The sequence below is a fragment of the Nakaseomyces glabratus genome, chromosome M (genome assembly GCF_010111755.1).
Source record: "Nakaseomyces glabratus chromosome M, complete sequence".
Classification (NCBI taxonomy): domain Eukaryota; kingdom Fungi; phylum Ascomycota; class Saccharomycetes; order Saccharomycetales; family Saccharomycetaceae; genus Nakaseomyces; species Nakaseomyces glabratus.
Genome location: NC_088963.1, coordinates 1,292,257 through 1,310,730, shown reverse-complemented (window position 1 = coordinate 1,310,730; position 18,474 = coordinate 1,292,257). Strand labels below are relative to the sequence as shown.

At 41.0% G+C, this 18,474-nt stretch overlaps 10 protein-coding genes across 10 annotated transcripts; 8 read left to right on the top strand and 2 right to left on the bottom strand.

Annotated features, from left to right (window-relative positions):
- Nucleotides 1-244: 244 nt before the first annotated feature.
- Nucleotides 245-1,003, bottom strand: GVI51_M13167 (uncharacterized protein; the record flags this gene model as incomplete). The annotated part of the gene is made up of 1 exon (XM_449918.1): nucleotides 245-1,003. One exon carries the CDS (start codon nucleotides 1,001-1,003, stop codon nucleotides 245-247), a length of 759 nt encoding a protein of 252 aa, XP_449918.1.
- A 2,462-nt stretch (nucleotides 1,004-3,465) lies between these two features.
- Nucleotides 3,466-5,091, top strand: MSN4 (stress-responsive transcriptional activator MSN4; the record flags this gene model as incomplete). The annotated part of the gene is made up of 1 exon (XM_449917.1): nucleotides 3,466-5,091. One exon carries the CDS (start codon nucleotides 3,466-3,468, stop codon nucleotides 5,089-5,091), a length of 1,626 nt encoding a protein of 541 aa, XP_449917.1.
- A 936-nt stretch (nucleotides 5,092-6,027) lies between these two features.
- Nucleotides 6,028-7,860, top strand: ELM1 (serine/threonine protein kinase ELM1; the record flags this gene model as incomplete). The annotated part of the gene is made up of 1 exon (XM_449916.1): nucleotides 6,028-7,860. The coding sequence occupies one exon, from the start codon at nucleotides 6,028-6,030 to the stop codon at nucleotides 7,858-7,860; it is 1,833 nt and encodes a 610-aa protein (XP_449916.1).
- Nucleotides 7,861-8,235: 375 nt separating this feature from the next.
- Nucleotides 8,236-8,958, top strand: CSE4 (centromeric DNA-binding histone H3-like protein CSE4; the record flags this gene model as incomplete). Its single annotated transcript, XM_449915.1, has 1 exon — nucleotides 8,236-8,958. The coding sequence occupies one exon, from the start codon at nucleotides 8,236-8,238 to the stop codon at nucleotides 8,956-8,958; it is 723 nt and encodes a 240-aa protein (XP_449915.1).
- Nucleotides 8,959-9,328: 370 nt separating this feature from the next.
- GVI51_M13079 (uncharacterized protein) lies at nucleotides 9,329-11,323 on the top strand (the record flags this gene model as incomplete). The annotated part of the gene is made up of 1 exon (XM_449914.1): nucleotides 9,329-11,323. The coding sequence occupies one exon, from the start codon at nucleotides 9,329-9,331 to the stop codon at nucleotides 11,321-11,323; it is 1,995 nt and encodes a 664-aa protein (XP_449914.1).
- A 474-nt stretch (nucleotides 11,324-11,797) lies between these two features.
- Nucleotides 11,798-12,823, bottom strand: SFK1 (Sfk1p; the record flags this gene model as incomplete). Its single annotated transcript, XM_449913.1, has 1 exon — nucleotides 11,798-12,823. The coding sequence occupies one exon, from the start codon at nucleotides 12,821-12,823 to the stop codon at nucleotides 11,798-11,800; it is 1,026 nt and encodes a 341-aa protein (XP_449913.1).
- Nucleotides 12,824-13,107: 284 nt separating this feature from the next.
- On the top strand, nucleotides 13,108-13,722 carry ASK1 (Ask1p; the record flags this gene model as incomplete). Its single annotated transcript, XM_449912.1, has 1 exon — nucleotides 13,108-13,722. The coding sequence occupies one exon, from the start codon at nucleotides 13,108-13,110 to the stop codon at nucleotides 13,720-13,722; it is 615 nt and encodes a 204-aa protein (XP_449912.1).
- A 207-nt stretch (nucleotides 13,723-13,929) lies between these two features.
- MDM35 (Mdm35p) lies at nucleotides 13,930-14,199 on the top strand (the record flags this gene model as incomplete). Its single annotated transcript, XM_449911.1, has 1 exon — nucleotides 13,930-14,199. The coding sequence occupies one exon, from the start codon at nucleotides 13,930-13,932 to the stop codon at nucleotides 14,197-14,199; it is 270 nt and encodes an 89-aa protein (XP_449911.1).
- Nucleotides 14,200-14,847: 648 nt separating this feature from the next.
- DEF1 (DNA damage-responsive RNA polymerase-degradation factor DEF1) lies at nucleotides 14,848-16,626 on the top strand (the record flags this gene model as incomplete). The annotated part of the gene is made up of 1 exon (XM_449910.1): nucleotides 14,848-16,626. The coding sequence occupies one exon, from the start codon at nucleotides 14,848-14,850 to the stop codon at nucleotides 16,624-16,626; it is 1,779 nt and encodes a 592-aa protein (XP_449910.1).
- A 654-nt stretch (nucleotides 16,627-17,280) lies between these two features.
- Nucleotides 17,281-18,093, top strand: OAR1 (3-oxoacyl-[acyl-carrier-protein] reductase (NADPH); the record flags this gene model as incomplete). The annotated part of the gene is made up of 1 exon (XM_449909.1): nucleotides 17,281-18,093. The coding sequence occupies one exon, from the start codon at nucleotides 17,281-17,283 to the stop codon at nucleotides 18,091-18,093; it is 813 nt and encodes a 270-aa protein (XP_449909.1).
- Between the last annotated feature and the right edge of the window lie 381 nt (nucleotides 18,094-18,474).

Sequence of the window (18,474 nt, the reverse complement as noted above, 5' to 3'; positions counted from 1 at the left end):
TTATAGACCTTAGAAATGTCTATCTTGACTATCCATTATTGTCGCTTTATCTAATTTATATAGGCGTACAGTCTAACTTAAGATATCAATGCAAACATACTATTCATCTAGAATACCAATGAATCAAAATTAAAAGGGCGGAAGAATTACATGTTAATAATCCCGCATAAACCGTTGCAGCGCTTGGGTTTGATATTATATAATATGTCTGTGCCAGAAAGAGGGAGAGGGGGAGTGGTTAGGTCTACACATTCGCTTGAGCATTCTTTAGATCTTTCTTAGAGTCCTTCAAATCTTGCTTTACGTTTTTCTTCACATCATTGACATCTTTCTTTGAGTCCTTGATCATATCATTTTTTATATCTTTCATCTTATCTTTGTTTGAGTTGTCGGCAACGTTGTTCCCACCTTTAGCCTTGAGGTTGTTCTTATCAGCTGGGGCTTGTTGTTGCTGTTGTTGTTTGATCTCTTCCTGCTTCTCCTTTTGCTCCTTAGTCAAGTCATCTGGCTCTTGACCGTTTGGCACAGCGGCACCTACGGCAGCTGCCGCAGCTGCTTGTTGTTGCTGCTTTTTAGTGCCTTTCTTGGCTGCATTGTTGGCTCCAGCACCGATGGCATTACCACTACCGCTTCCACCTCCAGCGACAGCAACTCTTTCCTTCTCATCTCTCATCAGTTTCTCAGTATCCTGGATCTTATCCTTGGCTCTCTGTTCGTTATTTACACCTACAAATTCCTTTGGATCAATGTTCAGCTTACCACTCTTTTCCATGCTTGATGCCAGGGACTCGTGATCCAGTTCAAAGCTGGGCTCGTGTTGTAAGTCGCTGTACACAGTCTTGATAAATGCAAAAGTGATCAACAACAGCAGGATGTAACCCAGGATCTTCTTCATCGGAGTCGTCATGTAGTTGAACGGGTTACGCGACCCATTGTTGCGTGGATGCAGCTTGTTACCATACCTTGGCAACAGGTCCTTCTTCCTTCTAACACCTCCTTGCATTGTCTGTTATCTGCTATGCGCTATGTGCGAGTTTTACTTTGTGGTTATAGGTCCCAAGACATGCAAAAACCATCTTGAGAAGTAGTGAAGAGTTCTATTGTAGTTGCTTAATTCAGCTTACGTGTGACAATCGCAATAAAAAAGTGACAAATAGCTTAGTGACAAAGAGAGAAGAGAAGGGAGTTGTAAGGCCATCTTTGAGATGTTTAAAAGAGATGTAGTTTGGTGGAATATTAGTAAAGATTTCAATGTTTATAATCAATAGCTACTCAAGCAGCAAAAGATAAACTTCCTGGCTCACTAAGCATTTGAATATTTGCTGGTGGGGGGGCAATGAGACCCTAGGTGCTTGGCGTAGTATCTGACACAATGCTGTATCTTTAAACTGCTCACATAAAATTGGAATGCACATGTGCACGTCTATATGACTATAACTATCTTTGCAAGGTGTGACTTATACTATAGGCTCCCAGCAAGAGCTTGTTATATACATCTCTTTTCACGACATATAGTGTGAATACATAGGGAACTGCTTGTTCGTGGTGAGTGTGTCTCTGTGTGTCTCTGTGTGTGTGTGTGTGTGTCTACTTGATATATCTATAGCGGTTACATGCTGCAGAGGATAGTCGAATTGATTTTGTGCGGATAGCATAGCGGGTTGTGTGTGTATGTCAGAGTGTATGTCAGTGTGTATAGCCTGGAAGTCTCTCCTCGTGGAGAGGGTTTTGTACCATAGTGAGATATCGGTTGTCTATGGATTGACAGTTTGGCACTTTTCTTCTCTGGGGAACCCGCATTGCTAAAAATAGCTTGTCAGACAAAGTGTATTTACAAGATACCCGCGGGGGGAATATAGTCTAAGTTTTGGCTATGCATGTATTGTCATTTACACATGCTATAATGAAGAAAAGTAGCACAAATTCAATGCTGAGATTCTGATTAATTTATTGTAGGAGCGAATATGCAGTTGTTCGAGGTATTCGATGGTGGGGGTGTGTATGAGCCGTAGAGGCCGAGGGTTGCGGTGGGTTGTCCCGGTGGGTTGTCCCGGTGGGTTGTTCCGGTAGGTTTCTCGTGGGTAAGGGTATCTGGCACCCCGTCTACCCATGTCCAGCAAGAACTCCCTTCTCGGCATCTCAGCGCTGGTCATCAAAGACATCGGAGCCCCGCACTGGGTGACTCGAATAATTGTGTTCCGGGTCCGTCTCCTTGCGTCCGTCTCCTTGGGTCCGTCAGCTGTCTGGCCTGTGTGGTCTTGTCCCACTAATGGTCGCCCCCTCCCTCCAGCTGCAGCTTCCCGGAGGATTATACGAGTCTCCAGGTGTATTTCTCGACGACTAATGCCGGGTAGTACTAACTCCGCGGGATAAATACCTCTCGAGTGGGCTTTTCTTGGAAGTATGAGCCTGTTCTGCACTGCACAGTGTTCTTAGCTCAGAACTCCAGCGCATACGTTACTATTGTTCTAGAACTTTTCTTTGTTTCATACCCATACCCTGAACCCTGTGTATTGTGTGCAGGGCCCTCTCTTTTTTTCGCCTAATTATTTCCCAACTGGCAATAAATTGCAATTTAATCTTTTTGTTTTATTAGGTTTCCCAATTGGGAGCTTGTTGCCTCTTTTCCCTTTGCCCCCCCCCCCGCCGTCTCTTGTCAAGTACTTCTGCGTGCCCTCCTCTGTACAATAAATGTGCCAAAGCTAGCATGACAGCACTGCAGGAATGACGACCAGTGACTCATGGGCAGGGCATTCTCTCTCCTGAGTATTCTCACTGGAAAAGAAGAAAAAGAAGCACCCACAGATCACAGAAAGTTAAGTGCAACTGGTCTCCTGCTTGTCGTACCAGAGAAACCAGTGCCCCCCCAAATGCAGAGAACATGTTCCATGCCCAACCTATTCCAGACTGTCAAACCCCAGCACAGAAAAAACTCTATTGGTGTGCATGGAATACTGAAAAGAAAGAAACTCCTCTCACGCCGTGCGAACTCTCTCTCTGCCTTCCAAAAGAAAAGAAAAAAGAAAAGAAAATAGAATATGGACCCTTAATTCTAAGTCTAATTCTAAATTCAAGTTCTAATACTTTTGCAAATGGCCAAAGCACAGAAAATGCACTAGGCCAGTTTCTTGCGATACTATAGAAGGCAGCCCACAACTGAAAACTCCTAAAGAGCACAGAACCCTTGCCTGTCCCCCATTGTTGTTTCTCTGACGCTCATAGTGGCTGTATGACGTGCGGGTTCGCCGGGCCTGGACTTTCAATAGTGCTAGGACTCGATGCAGTACAAGACCAAGAACCAAGAACCAAGAACCAAGAACATGGACCAAGACAAGGAACTCAACAATTATATATATTAGTGTCCATTCCTGTTCCAAGCGACATAAGTGCCCTTGCATGATATATATTAGAAAGGAAACATACACAATAAAAGTTGAAAGTAAAAAATAAACAAGACTTGCCAATATGACCGATGCTATGATACAGGAAGAGCTGGCTTCTTACTTATCTGACGCTGATAGAAAAACTGAAAGTCCTGACACTTCCTTCATCAACTCCCCTTCGCAGACTATCCCCACGGAGAACAGCAGCATTACTAACTTGAAAGGGTTCTACAACGCTGACATCGGGAACCAACTCAACCAGGACGCGCTGCACTCGATACTAGAGAACCTGGAACAATCGCGCTGCACCAGGCCTGTGAACTTGCAACACTCGCTCTCGTCCAGTTCTATGAACGAGGAAGAAGTCATGACCAAGCCAGAGTTCATTAATCCCGTATTGCTGTCCTCGGCTACGCTGCCTAAGCTGCCAAGCAGCCTCTCCCCAACCACATCCGCCCAGCATGACAGCGAGGCGGACGGAACAGAGGTGGTGCTGCCTAGCAATAACTCTAACCTGCAGAAGGCACATAACAACTTGTTCATGGACTCTAGTCTGGGCAATGATTACGACAACGAAGTCGTGGACTTCTTCGATGTGTTCGGCGAGAGAGACTCCTTGATCCTAAACGATGACGACGCAGATGACGAGCAAGACCACGACCACGACCAGGACTACGACCAGGACCAGGATAATTTCGATGACTCAGCAATCCTTTCTGGCAGCAGAAGAGTCAGCAAATTGCTCAGCCCTACTTCTCTACAGACCGATAGACGCGCATCCCTCACTCAAACCGTGGAATTGGCCTCGTCGAACCCACAGACAAAACATGCTAACGCACATGAAGAAATAGATGCAAACGCTTCTGATATCTCAAAGACATTGAACGAATACAGCTTGGATTTTCACTCGGCATCCAAGCTTACAAAATACAGAAATAGAAGACAATCAGTTCATGGGCCAGTGGGTTCAGGCGTGACAAAACGCAAACCTTCATTAGAGAGCCCACTGACTTCGCCAACTAGAACTCTACAGGCATTGAGTAATGCCAACAACCAGTACAGATTAACTAACAACGCCGGTGCGTTGAATAGCATGTTGCTTTGGGAAGATGCTGTCCTGTCCGATGATGACGACTTGAACGAAGGCGAAGACCGCAGAAATATGTTCATTGCATCTCCTGCCAGTTCAGGTCTTTTCTTGAACGGCAATGAGGATGCTGCCCTAGAGGTTGTCGAACCAAGTTTGAACGTGTCTCCTGTATTTAACCCAAAATCACTTTCAATTCTCGATGCCAAAAATATCGAATTGAGCTCAAGCAAATCTAGTACAACGCCCGTTAAAGAGTTTGCTACTCCAATGTCCTCTCGCACAAGCGTAGGGTCATTAGCACCTTCTATTGCCTCAAATTCTACTACGTCAATTAGAAGGCGAAGAAGGTCTGCTGTAACTCCTATGAGCTCTAGAAGCTCTCAAAGTCTTTCAAGAAGAAATAAGTCAGTTTCTGTGGAGCTACCAGACGGAGCAAAACCATTCCAATGTGCCGATTGTGACAAAGCTTTCAGAAGAAGTGAACATTTGAAGAGGCATGTTCGTTCTGTTCACTCAACAGAAAGACCATTCCCCTGCATGTTCTGTGAGAAGAAGTTCAGCAGAAGCGATAACTTATCTCAGCATTTGAAAACACATAAAAGACACGGAGACTTTTAATTAAAGTCTCGAGCCATTCTTTATTTTATTTTCTGCTACGATTCATTTTATTATTTTCTTTTTTCAACTACCTTTTCTATTTTTGCTAGATACATTTTGGTTGCATCCATATCAAATCAATGTTATATCGAGGCATATTAATTAGAATTGGGGGTATGAACGCCTTATATTTTCTATAATAGGGCCTGCCATATATTCTTTTAGGGGACAAAAACAAAATTACTATAACCTTTTTTTTTCTTTACTACCATTAATTATTCCAAGATTGAAAGTACGTGAGGTTTCGCATGCTGGTTTATGCTGCTCCTTGTACAAATATTTTACTAAGTGACAATACTTCCGACATTCAAAAATAACGATTACATTTCTTTTTATCCCTGAACTCATCCATATATACCACATTTTAACATAAGATAGAGAACATCACCGTAATTATTATTACAATTAATATTTTAATAATTTAATTCATATTTAATTTATTATAATAAAATTCATCAAATGAAGATTGAAACGGAAAATTATTAGATGCCCCCGAAAGAGAATAAAGTATTACTCATAGATTTATGTTAGCAATTAACTTTAATTTTAATTAATTAACTTTTCTTCTGTAATGAATTCTTGCTGCACAATAAACTAATTGACCCTCTCTGCATTAATTCACTTCCATATATATACTATTGTACGATGGTATTATAGACAAATGTTTACAATTAAAAATGAAATGACAATAATAAAGCATCGAGGTCCGGGCATCGCATACTGTAGTGCAATGTGTCATGGTGGTGAGTTCGTATATCTAGTAGGATTTTATTCTAAAAATAGTTTCCAGATCTTAATTAATTAAATTGCCTTTAAAAAGATCCCAATCATTAACTGCTGTAAGAGAACATTACTTGAAAAGAAATTAAGTATACTGCAAAGAATTGAAGAAATAGTATGTCTGACAATGAATACCCTACAGTGTTACCGGAATGGTCTCCGAAGTACCTGCGATTCTACGGTCAAATTAATGGGGCAGGTACCCATAAGCAGAAGTTTCAGCCAAATAGCTACTACAGTCTAATGGAGGATCATTTGTTTGACATGGTCGATGAGTTGAAAACTACCACCACAGAAATTGATGCTTCAAATGATGATGGAGTCAATGGCTATGTAATGGGCTCAAAACCTGCCGGTAAAGGCCAATTCAGCTATGTTTATAGAGCCCGGAAGCATAATAGAATGTACTCGATTAAAATGATACCAAAGAAGCCTCTGAATTCTCAACAGTACTCGATGAATCAGGTGCTAAGGCAAATACAAACATGGAGACTGAAGGGCTTTTTACCTGAATCGAAACCTAAAACCGATATTAAATCAGAAAGCGACAACTCTTCTGGAGACATGATTTCTCCCAGTTTGGATATAACGGCTGATGAGACTATAATGATGATGAATTTGCAAAAATGCCGAAGGGAAATATTCATACTATCTAAACTATCAAAGATGGAAGGTAAAGGACACCAAAATTTAATAAAGATGTTTGAAGTACTGGACTCAGCAAAATCATCCTCCATTTATTTAATAGGAGATTGGTGCAATTTGGGGGAACTAAAATGGAGAAGAGATAATTTGAATGAGGTACATGCACAATGGCTGAATATTGATAAAAACATTTCGGTCGAAGAGTTTTCATTGAGAGCTCTGAGAGAGCTGACAGATGGATTGAAATTTATGAAGATTAATGGTTGTATACATAGAGACTTAAAACCTTCCAATATATTGCTGGACAGTGTAAGTGGACGTTTTAAGATCTCAGATTTTGGATGCTGTATTATTGATCCAAAGCACATGAGTTTTATAGATGACTCTAGCGATCGTAGTGTTGAGAGACTCTTCAATTCAGAACTAAACAAAATTGTTGGAACGCCAGCGTTTACCGCTCCTGAACTTTGTAATTTTAAACAAATAAATGAAAATACCAACACAACCTCAAATACTATTGTGGATGGTTTCAAGCTGGATGTTTGGTCATTAGGAGTGACAATATTCTGTCTGTTGAATAATGAATTGCCATTTTTTGGAGAGAACGAGTTTGATACCTATAATCAAATAACTGAAAAATCGTTAGAGGATTATTACGATGTCTGTCCTCTCAATAAATTTGTGATAGATAGGCTCCTTGCTAAAGATCCGAAGACAAGAATAGATATATTTGAAATAGAAAAAGTGCTACAAAAATATATGGTATCCAAAACTAAAAAGAAATCTGGATTCTCGAAAATGTGGAAGAAGATATTTAAGAAGAAGGGGACTAAGGAACCAACGCTTCGGAGTAATGATAAGCCACAGTATTCATATAACAATGTAGAAGTCATGAACGCGCCATCGGGTCAAATGTCAATAGAAACCCGATCTGAATCTAGTTCATCTTTTGAGGAACCTGTCCCGATAACCGATTTTCTGGATACTTATGAGGCCGGGGATCCATTATATACAGAAAAGATGAAATCGCCTGAAAAGCATGTACAGTTACCTTCCACTGCATCTCCATCGCCTATAAAAATACCGACACCTATCAAGGCATTAATTCGAATTAAGGATTCTCCAGAGAAAAAAGAGCCATTGCAAGAAACACCTACAAAGAAAAAGAGTACAAATAGAATGAGATCTTCTAAGGAAATAGTCGACTTCAAACAATATATGGATAAGCCGTTCAATAGTTCAATATCCAACGATACAGTTAGAAACATAAACTCGTATTTAGAATCAGATTCAGCTGAGGTCTAATAACTGTATCGCAAACTTAAACCAAGAAATAGCAAGACCAGTTTGTTTTATTAGACAATCCTATATGCATAATATGAAATTTCATTCAAAAGCAATCTAATTCATAACTTTATCTGTTCTAGTAGTGTAATATTTAATAGTTGAGTCACAATTCCATTTTATACATATTAGTTATACACTATCGTATATTACTATGTTACACACGAAACTGTCCGAATCTGTAACAGACGCGATGTGGACGATAATAACAAACCCAACAAGTAGTTAGATATTGGTAAATTTTTTGATGTAAACTGGAGAAGTATTGCTATTAAGTGGCTAATTGTATTTTCTAGCATATAACTTTACACAGAGTGCTTAAACAAAAGAAGTGAGATGTCTACTAGGCAAGCGGTGTTTGAAAGAGATGTGGATGAAGATAGATGGCCCAGATCAGCACGAGGGTTGGCTGGTGTTAACACTGTATTTGAAGGTGATTCAGAGATTAACTCTAAAGCAATGCGATTATTAGAGAAGACTAGGCATCGCAGGAATTTACTAAATCGTCGAGAGGATCGTCGCCGTTATTTGGGAGGGGTTAAGGCAAAAGCAATTGAATCAGATTATTACCATCGCAATCAACTACCAAGCTCATATGATGCTGGTAACGACGATTTTGAGCCGATCAATAACTCACATGTTGAATCAGAAGAAGAAAATAAGAGACTTCCTGAGAAATACTCTTTGGACAAATACGTTAAACGTAGCAGAAAGCAAAGAGATCATAGGCACATAGTGGCGAAGCCTAAAGAGAAACGAAACTTTGCTCCTAGTAAGCTTGCCATGTATGAGATTGAAAAATATCAAAGATCAACAGCATTACTGATACAAAAGATCCCATTTGCTAAACTTGTCAAGGAAGTCACAGAAGAATTTGCCGGTGAATCGCAAGATCTTCGTTGGCAATCAATGGCCATCCTCGCTCTTCAGGAAGCAAGTGAAGCTTACTTGGTAGGATTACTAGAGCATACAAATTTGTTGGCATTGCATGCTAAACGTATCACGATTATGAAGAAGGACATGCAATTAGCTAGGAGAATAAGAGGACAGTTCATCTGAACGTTACAAATTAAACGGCAAATAATCTTGACACCTGGCTAAATTTGTTTTGGATGATTGATTTATGGACTGATGTAGTCGTTGCTACGGTAATTCTAAATCCGGATCGAATAATATTTAGTAGTCGGTAATAATTACGGCTTAAATAGAAAAACTCGATCTGAGCTGTTTCAAGTGATTTTCTTCAAGTGACTAATTGATTTCGCATTAGACATGAGTGTGTGTTAGTATAAGTTAATCATGATTTGGAGAATAAGATATGTTTCTTATCAGAGGTTTTTTATTATTCTCTGTGATTAGCTTGATTACATATATAACTTCAGCTGAACAATATTTCACTCCTAAGCTTTTGAAACTAAAATAGGTAGCAATGAGCTATGCGAGAAAAATTGCTGTTCATGATGATTACAGAAGGGGGTATAAAAATTCTATATCAAACCCACACTCAAAGAATTGGAAGAATAGAAACTCTGTGGCATCAGACAAGAGCTTAGAAATAGCGGCTGCTAAAACTGCTTTACGTAGATACAGTAATGATCATGTGCCAAACTTAAGAAAAGTTGATAGATCATCGAGTGGTAGTGAAGTATCTAGAGTGTCAACAGGTTATCTTTCCCATAAGAGAATATCTTCGGGGTATTCGGAATACGAGATAATTCATGAAACCCCCAAAAATGCAACAGATAAACTTATAAATGCAAGTATTCTTCAAGATAAGCTGACCCCGTTTCATACACAGGAAAGGAATTTTCAAAATCTGGAAGGAGGTCCAGTTTTTAAAGATGTTGCAGTTATTAAATTCAGTGACAATATATCCTATACAGATACTGATAATGGCCAAAAGAAATTTCAGGAGAAGAAAGTGCAATACACAGATAATATTATAGCCACAGATGTTCATAGACATGAAGTAATCCATTTACCAAGAACTCTAAGGCAAAATATTCATCCAAATAAACTTCTCAGCTCTGAATGTCTTGAAATTAAAAAATCGAAACTAGATAAAAATGATCAGAATGGTATTTCACAAAAGGAAAGGGAAGGTACATCTTCATTTGCTAAGAATAGCATAGTTAGTAAACAGCATAATCGTGACACCTTCATTTATGATAGGAATGTTGATAATAATAAGGCAATTGTGGACGATAAAATTCAGTTTGCAAATAGATATTCTTTGGAGCTAATATTAAATAAGATAGAGGTCGAAAAGCAAGAATTGATTAGTGAACATAAAAGTAAAATAGACACATCAAGGGCACTTCTGACATCTCAGGGCGATTTTATTCAAAGATGGAGCACATCGCATGAGCATGATCTCGAATTTTTGATCAATGATCCTCATTCAGACGATATTTTGGGTGAGAAGAAAATCGTTGCATTGAAGGAATATGATATGAGTCGGAAAAATGACATTAGACAGCTTGTGTCGAATTTAGCAAGTAAAACAGAGGAGCTCAACAATATACTAACTGTAAAAGAAAACCGACTGCGAATTCTTGAAGAAAATACTAAAGCCAATGATAATGCTAAGTCACTGATTGCAAGTGAGCTAGCATCGCATAGGAACATGGTAGATTATTTAGAAAAGAAATGTGCACAATACACAAATCATTTATCCCACATTAATGAAAGTCCCAATGATACGTTAGATAATTTTCATAAAGATGAATATGCTTTGCTCAAAAGTGATTTATTTCGGAGGAAGAAACTAATACATGATCTCGAAGATCAATTGACAGCGTACAGCTTGAAAGAGGAAGAATACGCAGAATCAAAAAATACCCTGGCCTGCCAATTGGAAGAGCAGAAATTTTTGCTAGAGAAAATTAGGAAAGACTTCAGCGCTACAAATTCAGCGTTTGCAACTAAACCTCTTGCAGATGCAGAAAAACATTTGATGATACGTTCAGTAAATGGCATTAATGACCCATTAAGAATGGGTGCAATTACCGAAAGCGGCTTAAGTGGATCGAAACCAGCTGTTGTTACATCTATCTCAGATAACCGCCCTAATAAATCCAGCTTCATTGACAGACTTCTCATAGGTAAAAATGCAGCTCTAAAATATCGTAAAAAACAGTTGTCAATAGTAAAGAGAAAAGCTTCTAATACATTAACAAACCTGAGGAACTCCTGTGACAAACCTGAAATCTCTGAGCCGATTGTGCCAATAGAGATGGAAGAGGTGTCTGGGGGTGCACCAATGAGGCTAATTTCGTTGACTGATGCTAAAGTAATGCATGGAAATCTTTCTAGAGGCATTCCGATTTTGGATAAAGGTATTAATACGATCAGTGAAGGATATGCGAACCCTACTCTAACTCAACCTCGCGCAAGAGAAAGCTTTTTTGAAGAAATGTTTTAGATGTTGTAAAATAATGGGTTCTTTTATATATAACAGGGGGGGAGGTACTCCCTCTTGTATTTGTAAACATATAATGGTTAAAAATGGTCGTTAAGGCCAAATATTTTGTGTAATTTAATGGATATTTTAGTTTCAGTTAGTTTTTATTTTAATTTCATTTTAATATTATTTAAGTCTTATTTTATTTTTATATTAAACAGAAAGTTGAATTAAGTAAATATGTATTAAAAATTATAAATGGGTAGGTATGGGGGGAATAGGTGATATTACAAATTGTAACGATAATGATGACTTGGTAACCGTTGTGGAGCTTCCACGGGTATTATTAAAATGATGCTAAGTGTATTCCTATTCTATGCCATTGTTAACCACTTGGTATGAATATTAGGATGTTTGTGATGGTAACGAATATATGATTAGATGGAGCAAATAACCCAAAACAAGTGTTTGAGGTTATTGCCGTGCTTATGTTCCTCATGCCTCTACTGGTGAATCTTCTTGAACCATGGTCTCAGTTCTGTCGCTGTCTTCATATTTGCCAGAGCTGTCGTTAGATTCATAGTCGCGTACGCCAGCAAACTTGTCATATTTGTAGTAGCCAGCGAATGTCTCTATCTGGTGGAAGTACTTGGACCTCTTATACAAGCTTCCCAGGTAGAAGTCTGCTGATATTATCATGAATATGATACCAAACCAGAAAGCCAAGAGCCACTCGAAGCAAGCACTCTTGGAGTTGTCGTGGATGGCACCGAAACAGATGGCCCACACTATAGCGGCAATACACCATATGGTCTTCAAGGTGGCACTTATGGTGAACTTGTTCCAGATGTGGCCTGTCCACTTGTTCCAAGGTAGGGAATCGATGTTTGTGGGGTTGCTGGGGTCGAAGTCAGCCTTGGTGGCGGCGAGCGGGTGGATGGAGGCGTAGTGTCTTCCCATGGAGAAATATTCCGCGGTCAAGCAGACGATGGACAAGAGCATGAAGATGCAGAAAATGGCCACCATTGAGATGTGCACATGGTGGTACTTTGCAGTTGAGAAGATACTACACATCAGCAGGGCGATTTCACCTATGCACCCCAGCACAAAGCTCGCAAAGATCAGGTTCCTCTCATGCTTTGTGTAGTAAGGAGGCATCAGCAAGCGTGAGTGCAACAGACGCTCGGTGTATGAGGAGACGTTGTCGTACTCAGCCTCCACATGCGGAGACTTCGAGTTGGGCATCCGGAAGGGCCATCTGCCGGCTCTCTGGAAGTACTCGCAGGCGATGGTGATGACATAGCCGAGACCTTGCCATCCGGCACAGGCGATGAACAGCGGTCTCAGGTTGGTGGCACCTATGTCAGATATGTACACTGGGAACTGCTCAGTGTGCATGAACCAGTAGATGGGGTGCCCTTGAGCAGCCCAGCAAATAAGCATCGCAATTAGCATACCATACCATGGAATGAACGCTATCCATGGCACTATGAAGAAATAGTTCCCGGGTCTTTTGAACATTATAGTGAAAGTTCGATGTTTCGGGGTGTGTGTTGTTGGTTTGGGGGAAAGATCCGTAAGTGAGAGCCTGTGTATATGTTTGGTTTTTATAATATATTAGCTTTCGGAGAAGTAAGGGATATGAGTAAAAGTCCATTCATAAACTCATCGGGGACGTAAATCAGTACTGTTTTTTCGATTTCCTTTTAGTTTTAAGTTTAGTTGTTTACATAGATTTATACAGTTGCTTAAACTGCTATAATGCACAGAAAGCTTTCAGTTAGTCGGGTGGCACTATTGCAAGAATGGACAGGGAATTGGAGCGGTTAGACCAGGAGATTACACTTGAGCTGCAGAAGATCGACGGGAATCTGTCGCACTGCTTTGACGTGATCACTAAGCAGGTTATACCACGGGTAGTGGCGTATGGCCAGGTTTGCGATGCTATCAGCGACAGCTGTGAGTGGCTCGGGACGCTGTGCAAGAGCAGTGGTGTTGTGGACTTAAAGCGAGACGTGCTGCTCGAGAGGACGCCGGTTCGCGATAGCGATGCGCACGGTAATGCACATGGCGATACCCACGGTAATGCCCATGGTGACGCCCATGGTGAAGCCAACGCAGAGCGCAGTTACGGCGATGTGGCCGGTGGGGAAGAGCACAACAGCACAGTGCAGTCGGAAGTATCTGATAGCACCATGGGAAAGTACCGCGAGGATGACACTCGGGAGCAAGGAGAGGACGACAGTGTGCAGAGGCAGAAGAAGAGGAAAGTGTCGCTGCTGATCCAGGAGCGGTACGGGTCGAGTTCGAGCGTGATGCCGTCTCCAGATAAGCGGGTGCCGCAGCAGAGCCTGGGCAGCTCGCCAGTGAAAGAGCAAGTGCCATTACCTGGGACCGTGATCCATTTCTCGACGAAGTGATCATGAGTGGCATCACCATCAACTAAAGTGATCCTTTTTTGCGGGATCGAAGTCCCGGTTATCTTCTATTCTAAACTTTGCTTCTTAGATGTTTATTTGGTTATTAATGTGGAGGTTCAGAGGCGGCGGAAGGAGGAAGTTTTAGTGTGATGGGTAAGCAGCTCTGAAACTTTAGCAGAAGTTGTACAAGGGCACTAGATAGAGTGGATGGGTAACGTGATGTCGCAGAGTTTTGCACCTGAGTGCACTGAGTTGAAGAAGGAGTACGACAACTGTTTCAATGAGTGGTACATGGAGAAGTTTCTGAAGGGTAAGTCTATCGAGAACGAGTGCACGAAGCAGTGGTATGCGTACACCGAGTGTGTGAACGCTGCGCTGGTGAAGCAAGGCATCAAGCCCGCGCTGGACGAGGCACGCAAGGAGGCACCTTTCGAGCAAGGCGGGAAACTCGCCGGAGCAGACGACGACAAGATATAATATTGTCCAAACTCGACGGCGTAGCATCATACAACAAATCACTCCTGTAAATAAAGAAAGATATAAAATCCGAGACATCGAGACATTGAGACATCGAGACATCGAGACATTGAGACACCATATTCCAAGGCAAAGAAGTCAACATTTGTACTCTACATTACAAATAGATTACTCACAGTGTGTTCTTATCCTTATCGCAGACTACAAAATGTTATATCCCCCAAAACTGTACGAGCTGTAGTTTATAAGTCTATCTATAAATTTTTCAATATAACTTTTGAATTACTTTGCGTCGAGTCGAGGTATTTTCTTGCAGTTTTCTTCTCTTGGTTGGTCAGGTAACAAGTCTACCCTGGATACACCTTATAATCCAAAATACACCGTACCTGTACTAGTACAGGGCAAATATAGCTACGACAGGCTGATGCCCATCGCTATGGATATGCTTATTACAGTTGATATATACGTATATAGCGACATGTATCCTTAATGAAAAAAATTTGAAAAAAAAAAAAATTCGAAAAATGCTGTTTTCCAAGAACAAGAACTGAACATAAGTTATTTACAAGTGGGGCGGTTTGTTGGTACCTGGAGGCAGATAACGACGGTGAGAAAGCGAGACGAGATATATATAGACTAAGAAACTAGATGTCGTCGGTACAGAATAAGGTGGAGACGCTGGTAGAGTTGTTTCCGGACTGGAAGAGGGAGGATCTGTTGGAGTTGGTCCAGGAGGAGAAGGACACTGAGCTGGAGATTATAGTTGAGAAGATTACGACCGGTAAAGTTACGAAGTGGGATGAGGTGAAGAAGCCCAAGCGGGAGAGACATGCGCCGGAGGCTAGCTCCGTGCGCACGTATAGCTCGAGTACACATAGTCATAGTGCGGCCAGTGGCGGTGCTGCTGCTCCTAGATATAAGAAGTCTGGCAGGTTTGCTGGCAACAGTGGTGTAAGCAATACTGCTACTGGTAGCAGCACTAGCACTAGCTCAGGCACTAGCACTAGCGCCTCCTCTCACGGGGCAGCTCAGAGTGCTTCCAGTGGAAAGAACGCTACTGCTGCTGCTCAGGCAGCTGTGAAGAAGACCGGTGTTCCTGCCGGTACCAAGGAAGAGAAGATTGCTCAAAGACTAAATTCTACACATACCCAAGAGGAAAGGAAGAAGATGTCCTGGGCGGCCATTGCCACTCCTAAGCCAAAGCCAAAGCCTGTTCAAAAGAAGAAAGAAGAAGAGCCAGCACAAGAATCCCAAGAGGACACTAAGGCTTCTGAATCTTCCAAAGAAAGCGCTTTGGAAAATGTAGAAGACTTGAAGAATGAAGTTGACAACATTGAAAAAGAACAAGAAAAGAAAGAAGAGCCTGCTCAAGAAACTGAGAAGGAAACCGTAGAAAAAGAACAAGAACCACAACCACAACCACAAGAACAAGAACAACCACAAGAACAAGCACAAGAACAAGCTGCCAATGAGCAACAACAACAAGAACAACAACAACCACAACAACCACAACAAGAGCAACAAGAGCAACAATTGGCTCAAGAAGCCGCTGCTCCAGCTGAAGCTGCGCCAGCTTCTAAGCAAGGCAGTGTCTCTGAGGCTGCTCAACAACAACAACAACAACAACAACAACAAACTGCTCCACAACAAACTGCTCAGCAACAACAACCTGCCCAACAGTTGACTGATGCACAACTACAAGCTCAAGCACAAGCTCAAGCACAGGCCCAAGCTCAAGCACAACAATACTACATGTACCAGAACCAATTCCCAGGCTATTCTTACCCGGGTATGTACGACATGCAAGGTTATGCTTACGGCCAACAGTACCAACAACCAACACCAATGGGTGGTCACCCAGCCATGGTCAATGCTCAATTCTCCATGCAACAAGGTTACATGAATGCTGGTACACCTGTCTCCGCTGGTGTTGATTTGAACACTGCCACTGCTGCACCAAACACTGCTCAATCACCTGTGGCTCCACACACTCAACAACAAAGTCAACAACAACCATACGGTGCTGGTTCATTCATGCCATATTACGCCCACTTCTACCAACAGTACCCATATGGCCAACCACAATACGGTGTTGCTGCTAACCAATATCCATACCAAACTACTAAGTCTAGTGGCCAAAACTTGTATGGCGGTGAGTATGGTCAACAAGCTCAGCAAGATGCTCAAGCTAAGGGGGTGCAACGTAATGATTCCCATTCCGAGCAGCAGACTTCTGACTCAGCTCAGCAACAATTGACTCCACAACAAATTCAATTGCAGCAGTATTATCAATACCAACAGCAGCAACAGCAGCAACAGCAGCAGCAACAGCAACAAGCTCCACAGCAACAGCAGCAGCCTAATGCTCAGCAATACGGTTACTCAGGTTATGATTACAACACTAAGTCCACTAACGGTTTCTATTGAGCAGGTTTAGAAACAGGTTAGCCATTATTATGGACTTTCTCATAATGTTGTAATGATTCGTATTAAAGCAAAAGGCCTATTATGTTCCATTTATCATTCAGGTTAAGAAATGTTTCTAGGACTCGTAATCTTTTTCATTTCTGCAATATATTCTCCATGAATGTATTTTTGGGATTATTAGCGCTACTATCATATTTGCTTGGAGAAATTGTCTTTTTTTTGGAATTGGAAGCTAAAAAAGACTGTTATTTTTGTTATTCCCTTTATTTCTTTTGTGGTTATTGGTTCTTGGGGGGATTACCAATCTAATTAGTCATTTTAAATCTTTCATATATAAAAAATTGCATAGTCATGATCCAGATAATATCTTTCTTTTCAAGTACATAGTTGTTAATTTCAATGATAGTCTTTTATTATTGTTTGCCTTTGTTAATAGTCAATTATATACTGAAGAGAGTGAAAAGTCATCTCATCATTTTGTTTTTGTTCACTTAAGGAGAACTGATCTTAATGTAACTAATATAGCTTAACAGGAATCGCAAGAATTCTACTCAGTTGAATAAAAGCTGTACACTTTTTTTGATAGAGAGTCTTTGTAATTGATTGTTCTTTCGAAACACAGATAATTCAGAACTGTTTGGCTTTACTCTTAATATGATAGAGATACCTTATGCGATAGTCACTGGGGCCACTGGAGGGGTTGGTAAAGCCATAGTAAGAAAATTGACGAGGGAAGGAGTGAACTGTATTGCAATTGGGTCTAGTACTGACAGTATAACGAAGAAGCTACGATTTGGGGATGATTTATTGTTTACGGGGGCCCATCATAGAAACAGAGCTGTAGCGTTAGATCTCGCGCGATGGGATGGTGAGTTCAACCATTCTGCTGCTACAATTGAGGGTTATATCGCTGAAGGTAATATTAGTACCAGTAATAAAGAATTGGTTCTGAGTAATGCATTGGCATTTGACAACAACGATTCAAACAGATACACCCTTCGGGTTCTAGTCAACTGTGCAGGAATAACCCAGGCATCAGTTGGAATTAGAATGAGTCCTAATGTGATAAGCAATATGATAAACGTCAACTTTGCAAGTGCTGTTTATTTATCCAATTATGCAGCTAGATTACAAATGAAACAAAAGTCAAGAAAGCGGTTAGATATCATAAATGTTAGCTCAATATTGGGCGGGTTCGCAGACAAACGAAACTTCATGATTCAAGGCACATCCATATACAGCGCCACTAAGGCTGCACTCAGTCAATTCACAAGAGTATACGGAAAGGAAGTCGAAAGACTATCCATCAATTGTCATGACATAGCGCCAGGTCTTATTCCAGAGACCGACATGATTAAAAACTTGCCCGAACGAGCACAGGAAAATCTACTGCGAACAATAAATGGAGAAATAACTACTGTAGATGAAGTGTCCGAGCAAGTATTAAGAATCTACAAAGAAAGTTGAAGATAAAGCCAAATATTGCCAGACCCACAATCATTGTCGACTCGTGACTAATATATCCTCTTATAAAGCTTCCCTATTGTTCGTGAGTGATCGAGACCCGGTAAGAGAATAAGACTACCAATATATCCTGGAAAGTTCATAGAACGTTTGCTTATCTCAGTTATTCAGTGCTACATTGTAGAAATTACTGCGCAAAGAACTTCTTGGTTGCTCTAAGTATGACTGAGTAGCGATGAGGTCGCCAACAACGAAAAAGTGAAAAATTTTTGATTTAGCGTGAAGATCATCCAGCATCTCAGGTGAGTTCGAGGCAATTTTGCAAAAAATTCTGTCAAAGAGTTAGCAATTGGTACCACGAAACCAGAATTCTTTGGGAGTTTC